Here is a 9,052-nt window from a genome sequence, read left to right as displayed (position 1 = left end):
TTACTTTTAAAATTGTTCCGAGGAACGAAATAGAAAAAAGTATTTCTGTTCCGGGAACAATTTTGAACAAAAATACGCGTTTGGTAAACTTGTTCCGGGAATAAAAATAAACAGAAACATGTTTGGTAAATTTTGATAATTTTTTTATTTCTTTTATTTTTTCTATTTTTTTTTCTTATTTTTCCTTTTTTTCTTTTTTTTTCTTTTTCATTTTTTTTTCTTCTTGGTTTGGTGTAGGCCAAGGCCTTTTGGATTGTTCTTTTACTTTACCGACTTAACTGAATTGGAAGAAGGCTTTTTGATCAAAAAGGAAAAAGTCAAGCGTCGTTCGCCCCGTGAAATGGTAACTTCACTTAGAGACGGGCGGTAAGGGCGCGTTTGGTTGTGTTTGTTTAAAAATTGTTCAGGGGAATGAAATAGAAAAAGTATTTACATTCCGGGGAACAATTTTTGAACAAAAATACGCGTTTGGTAAACTTGTTCCGGAATAAAAATAAACAGAAACATGTTTGGTAAATTTGGATAATTTTTATTTCTTTTATTTTTTCTATTTTTTTCTTATTTTTCCTTTTTTTTTTTTTCTTTTTCATTTTTTTTTTTTTTCTTCTTTTGGCCGGTCGCCCGGCCAAGGCCTTTTGGATTGTTCTTTTACTTTACCGACTTAACTGAATTGGAAGAAGGCTTTTTGATCAAAAAAGGAAAAAGTCAAGTCTATCGTTCGCCCCGTGAAATGGTAACTTCACTTAGAGACGGGCGCAAGGGCGCGTTTGGTTGTGTTTCGTTTAAAAATTGTTCCGGGAACGAAATAGAAAAAAGTATTTCTGTTCCTGGGAACAATTTTTGAACAAAAATACGCATTTGGTAAACTTGTTCCGGAATAAAATAAACAGAAACATGTTTGGTAAATTTGGATAATTTTTTTATTTCTATTATTTTTTCTATTTTTTCTTATTTTTCCTTTTTTTCTTTTTTCTTTTTCATTTTTTTTCTTTTTTTGGCCGGCGGGCCGAGCTCGCCTAGCGGCGGGTGAGGCGCGGCCTCGCCGGCCACCGCCAGCGAGGCCGAGGCTCGCCGCCGCCGGGCGGCTCGGCCTCGCCCAGGCCGGGCGAGCTCGAGGCGGATCGGGGCGAGATCGAGCTCGCTCTAGCCGGCGCGAGGTCGGCCTCGCCATGGCCGGGCGAGCTCGAGCTCGCCTAGCCATGGCGAGGCCGACCCCCGCCCGCCTACGGCGAGCCTCGGCCTCGCCGGGGGACGGCGAGCGTCGGCCTCGCCGGGGCGGCGAGCCTCGCCGTGGTCGGGCGAGGCCGCCGGCCAAAAGAAAGAAGAACAAAAATAAGAGAAAAAAGAAAAAAAAAAAGTGTTTCGATTTGTGTTCGAGAAACAAGAAACACAAAATTTGTGTTTCACATTTCTGTTTCTTTTTTTTTTTGTTCACTGGAACAAAAGAACAAAAAAGGAACAAACGCACCCAAACGTGTTTTGTTCCTTTTTGTTCCCGGGAACAAAAACAGAAAAAGTGTTTAAAAACAAAAAAAGAAATACAAACAAACGGGGCCTAAAGTTCTCAATTCAAACAATCAAACGAAAACCATATACCCATTTAAAATAAGGAATCCCATGATATTATTTGATCTAATTTAATTGAGGAATGTGGTACCAAAAGGGCATACCTCGGGATGCTGCTTCCCCATACTTAACCAAATCATCATATCGAGCTATTTAGTTAATTTTTTTCTTTTGAAACTTGAAAATAATTAAACTGAAAAAAAGATTGAAAACACGTGGGAGGATAGCCTCCCTCCCTTCCGTGGCCACCACCCCATCACTAGTGGGGTGGGGTGATGGTCTGCGGGGTTGCCGACGCGTCGCCGGTGCCAGCGTGACAAGAGGTGAGGGGTAGTAAGTTCTCGCCAAAGATGAGAGAGGTCTGGGGGTGCTAGGTGGGAGTCGCCAAGTTTGCACGAGGGCTAGTGACACTCAGCCTACAGCAAGGTGAGGGTGGGCGACCAAAAAGGGCCATCGCCCTCTTCCATCTCTAGTCCCACCTCTAGTCAACGAGAGCCATCAACCCTCCTCGAGGCAAAGGCGACCTTGTCGGCCATTACTGCTACCGCACTAGTGATGAGGCGGGGGCCCCAAGCAAAGGGAGCCTCCTACCTCTATTTTTGCTTTTTTTTTTTAAAATTTTCAACCCAATTTCACTAAAATTTAAATTATATTTGAACAAAAATATTTTGATTGATCCGCATTTTTTTTGTTGACAATGCTAGATCCTTATTTGAAATGATAATAACTACTTTTTATATCTTCTTTTTTTTTTTTAAAGATTGATATGGCTACTTCAATTTCAATTTGTTATTTGAAACAAACTTCAATTCAAAAATTAGTATATAAGAATATGAGGACATTTCGAAATCTCATTTAGAAATTTTCACCTAAAGTTTTTAAGAATTTTAGGATTCTAGAGAAATCTTTTGAATGATATGGGCGATATCCATGCGTCAAATCCAAATCAAAACCAACCAATCTAGGATTCTGAAAATCCATCAACATAAAAAATGGAAAAATCAATCTAAACTCCTCCATCTCACTCAACACTCCAAAGTACGAGTATCGCATCCCCGATCGCACCCATGACAAGTAAAACGGCGGCGCCAGCCGAGGACATGCAGCCGCAGCCGCAGCCGGAGCCGACCAAAAGGGGAGCCGTGCTCGTCACCGGCGCCAACGGCTTCATCGGCTCGTGGCTGGTCCGCGCCCTCCTGGACTCCGGCTACCCCACCGTCCGCGCCTCCGTCTTCCCGGGCTCCGACGCCTCCCACCTCCTCGCCCCCCGGGCGCCTCCCCCCCGCCTCCTCATCTCCGAGGCCGACGTCCTCGACGCCGCCGCCGTCGCCCGCGCCGTCGACGGCTGCGCCGGCGTCTTCCACGTGGCCTCCCCCTGCTCCCTCGAGGCCCCCGCCGACCCCGAGCGCGATCTCCTCCGCCCCGCCGTCCAGGGCACCCTCAACGTCCTCGAGGCGGCGAGGCGCGCCGGCGTCCGGCGCGTGGTCCTCACCTCCTCCATCTCCGCCCTCGTCCCCAACCCCGGTTGGCCTCCTCACAAGCCCTTCGACGAGTCCTCCTGGACCGACCTTGACTACTGCAAGCCTCGCCAGGTCAACAAAGTTTCGTTTTTTATCGTTTTTCGTCGCGGTTTAAATGTTCGTCTCCTTAAAAATGTCGACTTTTTGTCGTTTTGTTCTGTTTTGGGGTGCAAGAATGCGTAATTCAAACGATTGTGCAGCATTTCATGGTCGTAAGTCTGAATGGGTTCAGTCATTGTAGCTATTTATTGCATTCGGAACATTGCCCGGAATTTGTTAGAGCTTAAGGTCCGGTGTCATTGGCTTCCTGTGGAAGAATTACTGGTCCGACTCTTTACTTAGTATGATGCACCTGTTGCTATGACACACATCAAATTGGGTTTCCTTGCTTTATTGTGTAGAAATGGTATCCGGTGTCAAAAACTCTGGCAGAGAAGGCGGCGTGGGAGTTTGCGGAGAAGCATGGACTGGATGTGGTCGCGATACATCCGGCCACGTGCCTTGGCCCTCTATTGCAACCAGGTCTCAATGCAAGCAGTGCCGTGTTGCTGCAGCTGCTTCAGGGATCGACGGATACTCAGGAATATCACTGGCTCGGGGCCGTTGATGTTAGAGATGTGGCCAGGGCACAGGTCTTGTTGTATGAGACACCGGCAGCATCTGGTAGATATCTCTGCACAAATGGTATCTATCAGTTTGGTGATTTTGCTCAAAGGATCGCGAAGCTCTTCCCTGAGTTTCCTATCCACAGGTTTGCATCTCCAAAGCTTGTAATGTTGCAGGATTGATCTTTAAAGAACCCTTCTTATAGCTCTTTGCCTATGCTTCTAGTGAAGAACCAATGCGAATGATTGGTAATGTTTGAATCTATTAGGAAACATATTATTCTATTGTAGTGGAGTACCGCATCTACTATCCTGCATACAGAAAGTCCAGTTGTTCCCCATAAGATTTTTCTTTAGTAATTCATCGCTTTTGCACATCTACAGCATAATGCACTTCACTTGAGTTGCTCAGAATGGTGATGAGTTTTGTAGAAATAGTCTGGTGAAGGAAGATGGTGGAACTTCTGATGGTTTGCTTTTCGGTATATGTTGGGTACCTATATCAATTATCCAGTTCCAATGTCTCCGTGGTTGGACTCATTAGGAATTTACAATCATTCTTGCCAATTGAACATCATGCTTCTTGATAGGCTGTGAAAGCAATGATGGATTGAGATTTGGTGACAATCATGGTGTCTGATTTTTGCAAGTAACTGAACGTGGTACATGTGTACTCAGTATAAATAATTCAATTTTGGATATTAGCATACTTTATATGAATATATATATATGTATAAGGGCTTGCTTAGATTGACTTTTACTTTTCACTTAATCCAAATATTGTGGCTCGGGCACTTTTAATTTCTGTTTGTAAATCTGAAACACTTGAGACTTTCACAAAGTGCTAATGTTGACACATAAATTCACATATTATTTTTTGAAATTTGAATAATATGTTTAATATTGGCGAGTGATTTTTACTTTTAGTTACGCTGAACTAAACATGCCCTGACATAATTGAGAACTCCAAGCTCAGGACTTAAGAGTATGCAAAAGTCTACAGCTTTCTAGGACAGTTTTCTAATGTGTGGTGCTTTGTCTTTGGACTTCTTGCATGGTCGTTTCATGCAATAGTAGCTGTATAGCAGAATATCAAAACATGGCATGCTTGATGGCCAAATGTCTTTTAACACATGATCTTGTCCATGTTCATGTCACGATTCCTATGATCTGACGGCCTCAACTACCATTTGCTAATGTCATTCGACATTTCCTTTAGTAATCTTTTGTTATTTTCCCAAGGATCTGGTATTTTGGAAGAGTCTTTGTGCACAGTATCTGCTCCTTTCTTGCAATAGGGTCCTCACTACTTTGGTATATGATAGTTTTATTGGTGGGAGTCTAACGTGGACATTGTCTATCACATGCTTGCTTTTTCTGTAGATTCTCTCCTTTGGCATCATCACAGTGTACAGTTCATATTCTTGACTAAAGTCTTGTTTTAGTTTCTTGTACATACTTCAGGCTTCCTAAAGTGCTCATTTCCCCTGATTGGGTTTGAGAAAGTATCATTCATCTTTCAGAGCTTGTGCTATAGCAGATAGGGCTTTTTACTTAATTGCTGCTGTTAGTTTTAACCAAAACAGGTTAGAGGGGTAACATAATTTTTATCTATCTGCATAATTGCAGAATCTACAGCTAGCAGATGGTTATGTAATTTGGTGAAGTCCTGTACATTTGGCATTTCACAAAGCTGATCCTTCTTTTTTGGAGTTTTTGTACCAAATGGAAGAAAATAAAATGTATGTATTCAGCATATTGATGCAATAAGGAACCAAATGGGATGTGATGATGCCTCTGCTGATCAAATGGCAACATAAATTAAATATCATTCCTTATTTTGGTTTCCTCAGAGCTTTCAGAGCGCAACTAATGCCTTTATTATGTCGTTGGATAATGTCTATTTACTTTTTTATTGAATCCTTTTTCCCTCAATCAAGTCATCCAGATGTAGCTTTCTCTTGTATATAAAGCAGCATTCCCAATCACGACTCTTGTTGCACAGGTTTACGGGAGAAACCAATCCGGGTTTGGCAGCATGTGAAGATGCAGCGAAGAGATTGATCGATCTGGGGTTCTCCTTCACGCCTCTTGAAGACGCCATCAGAGAGGCGGTCGAGAGCCTCAAAGCAAGAGGTTACTTGCAAGGATAATCACGTTGTTAGGGGTTTTTCTTCTTCTTTTATTTTGCTAAACTAAACTAATCGCAGTGTTTCAGTTTTTATGTTTGTTTAATCCCTCGGTCCTCTGAGCAAACGAGTAAAGGTGCTTCTGTAATCATAAGTTTAAACTTCTTTGCGAAGCGTTCTTCCAAATCATGCCCTCTCTTTTGGCTGCACATGCAAGTGCAACTTGTATTGTAGCCTTAAAGATTGGAACTTGTACAGAATAATGATTCTGCATCCGCAGAGAATGAATATTCAATAGCAATTTGAACAGGGTCTCTGCTGCTAACATGTGCCTCCAAAGAACGTAAAAGAATAGATTGTCGTTTTGGTGTATGTCTGACGGGAAACTGAGTATGATTTTGTAGAACTGTCTTGTAACGCTGTGCTGAGATGGTATGTTTCTAGTGGGGCCATGTTTGTGCATCTCTCGGAATTATTGAAAAGGATATCATTCTTCTATATTCTTACAGCAGAAAAGGTTCAATACAAGTACAGCAAAATCGACAAAATCAATCACAATGTACGAAATGTTAATTTTGTATATTTCAATTTTTTGGTGCGCAACTTATTATAGATTATAGCTTTAAATGCTGTCATTTGATTGGTTCATGCGAATTGGTCGAGAGGGATGTCAATGGCAGCAGCTAAGGCACATGTTGGAGGGGCCATGGCAGCTTAAATGTGGCTCAGGATTCGGGGGCTTTTCATCTCCCAGCCAATCTCCTGGCTGTTTTGCCCAAAGAAAGCAGCACTCCATGTGCACCATCTTTCCCCACATTAGCCTTTTTGCAACAAAGGAATCTGTCTTTTATCCATACCTGTCACCTGTGAGAGTGCGTGCGCGCGAAGAGAGGGAGAGCGATAGGGAGAGACAGGGAGAGCGATAAGGAATATTAAGAAATTTTTTTTTGTTCATTTTTCTGTATGTTTTTTTTTTTTTTTTTTGAGGGGTAAGCACGTAGCATGTAAAGAATACATAAGATGGTTACAAAAGGAGGGAGGATGACCAGTGTGCAAAAATGATAATGGGAAGTGGGGAAGGGATCAGCGTCTGAGCTGAGGTGATTGCTGCACATGACAAAGCCAGATCCCCACCATTTCTCGCGTTACATAATACCACCACAATCTCTCTCTCTCTCTCTCTCAAAAGGCTATTAGTCTACCACTCCTGAGGAGTTGGTATAGTTTGAGCTATAAAACATCTTCAAAAGAAGAAGAAAGGAGTTGGCTGGGGAGGTAGGAGTTGATTGATGCCACCAAAGATGAGCAGCCCTTCTCCTTGTACCAGATCCTGGTAAAGAACTAAAGACCACTCTTAGTTTCACTGTTTCATTCCACACTGGAGTGTCTATTATCATCTGTCTTTCTCTCTGGATAAGCTTCTTTTTTTCTGAATTGTTGCTGCCTTTGCCTCTGTACCTGAAAACTTAAACAAGGTCCATAAGTGAGGATTCCTTGAGAAGGTACGTGCACTTCGCAAGTGACAGCTGCATCCAGGAGTTGCTCTCGGCTTCAGTTGGGAATGATGGGTGGAAGGTCGTTACGGTGAACAGTGACGGGGTGGAGATATCGAAACGCCGGAGCGGTCCTCTTCACACCTTCCGCAGCCGCTGGCTCCTCAAGTCCCTCTCGCCCCACCAATTCATCACCGTTGCCACTGCAATCGATGCTGCCAAGGTAACACAATCTCCATCACTTAAAACTAGCACAGAGCTAAATGGATCCTGGGCTTGCAAGTCTTCAACCGGAACTTCGACATTGAAAAGTTCAGTTCTGTCTATGGACTCAAATAGCTAAAGATGCTCTTTCTCATAGCCCTTGAGGATTTGACAAGAACTGTTGCTCCATCTATCACATGATTTTAATTTGCTATTTTTTACCATCATTTTCTCATGACATTCACAATTGGCTGGAATTTCTATGTTGATTTTGTTTGAACCAGCAATGGGACCCTGATTTGGTGGAAGCCCGGTACATAAAAGATGTTGAAGATAACCTTAGCATTATCCGTCTCAGGTTTGGAGATAATTCTAAGCCTCTGTTCAGAAACCGCGAGTTCATTGTCTATGAGCGCCGCGAGACGATGGAGGACGGCACTCTAGTATGGAAATTTCCTCTGCCCTAATCTTTAAATAGGGTTCTTGCCAATTCGGGAGTTAATTGGTTTATATGGATTGAAGGTGGTTGCAGTGGCTTCGCTGCCAAAAGAAATAGCAGCTGGGTTGCACCCAAAGCAAAACAATGTGATAAGAGGGCTACTTTTACAGTCAGGTTGGGTTGTTGAGAAGCTCGACGATTCCTGCGTGGTCACATATGTTATTCAGGTAGTCTTTACATAAATGTCATTGCTCCCAACATGCTAGTACCTAAGCCAAAGATTCAGTATCACAACTTGCCCATCACTTCCTATTAACGCCTTCCTTTTCAGCTTATAACTTCTTTTTCCTATTGCAGCTTGATCCTGCAGGATGGTTGCCCAAGTTCTTTGTGAACCGGATCAACACGAAGCTGGTGATGATCATCGATAACCTTAGGAAACTGGTAGCCACCGAGGCCTAATACAATAGTATCTCTTTGTATAATGTGTGGAGTGAGTGTTAAATTTGGTTGATGCCAAGAGTCCATACATAGGTATATTTCCATAGTGGAAGACCCAGAGTTGTGGTTATGCTTTCACCGCGCCGGGCGACAGCAGTTTCAGTGCCTCGTCCTGCATCCTGTTTAGAAATGCAAAGACAGCAGCTGGACATTGCTTTAGATTGTCCTCTTAATTCCAAGAAACCATAATAGAATAGGCCAAGGTACTGAATTGAAGGGCTGTTTCCTCTGTGAGGTGGCCCTTCCTGAGTAAGCTGTAACCATGGGGACTTGACCGATGCCATGTGAAAAACAGATAATAAGGTCAAGGACCCCAGTTCATCATCTAGTAGTGGTTGCTTTAGACACAATGAAAAACACCCTTTTAGTTTATTCGTCCATTGACCTTTCACTTTCCAAGGCCAAAATCCAGCAGGAAAAGCAGGGCGGGTCGCATACGCATCGCGTACCGTGTTCTACCCACTGGAACAGTTTTCTTCCACTTCCGTTGCGTAGTATCAACGTCCCTTTTGAATAGTACTTACGTTGCAGCCAACAACAGTCAACATCCAATGAGTTTCTGCTGACAAATGATTTCCTAATTGAAAGTTGTGGA

The 9,052-nt window shown here is 43.0% G+C and overlaps 2 protein-coding genes across 2 annotated transcripts; both read left to right on the top strand.

Annotated features, from left to right (window-relative positions):
* Positions 1-2,533: 2,533 nt before the first annotated feature.
* Positions 2,534-6,145, top strand: LOC104452445 (cinnamoyl-CoA reductase 1). Its single transcript, XM_010066907.3, has 3 exons — positions 2,534-3,158; positions 3,488-3,837; positions 5,697-6,145. Exons 1-3 carry the CDS (start codon positions 2,634-2,636, stop codon positions 5,842-5,844), a joined length of 1,023 nt encoding a protein of 340 aa, XP_010065209.2. The 5' UTR covers positions 2,534-2,633; the 3' UTR covers positions 5,845-6,145.
* A 714-nt stretch (positions 6,146-6,859) lies between these two features.
* Positions 6,860-8,829, top strand: LOC104452443 (START domain-containing protein 10). The gene is made up of 5 exons (XM_010066906.3): positions 6,860-7,153; positions 7,296-7,536; positions 7,802-7,960; positions 8,040-8,183; positions 8,314-8,829. The coding sequence occupies exons 1-5, from the start codon at positions 7,110-7,112 to the stop codon at positions 8,416-8,418; spliced, it is 693 nt and encodes a 230-aa protein (XP_010065208.1). The 5' UTR covers positions 6,860-7,109; the 3' UTR covers positions 8,419-8,829.
* Positions 8,830-9,052: the final 223 nt, after the last annotated feature.

This window comes from Eucalyptus grandis, chromosome 7 (genome assembly GCF_016545825.1).
Source record: "Eucalyptus grandis isolate ANBG69807.140 chromosome 7, ASM1654582v1, whole genome shotgun sequence".
In the NCBI taxonomy this organism is placed as follows: Eukaryota; Viridiplantae; Streptophyta; class Magnoliopsida; order Myrtales; family Myrtaceae; genus Eucalyptus; species Eucalyptus grandis.
The sequence above is the reverse complement of the archived record's forward strand: the minus strand, read 5'-3'. Positions and strand labels throughout refer to the sequence as shown.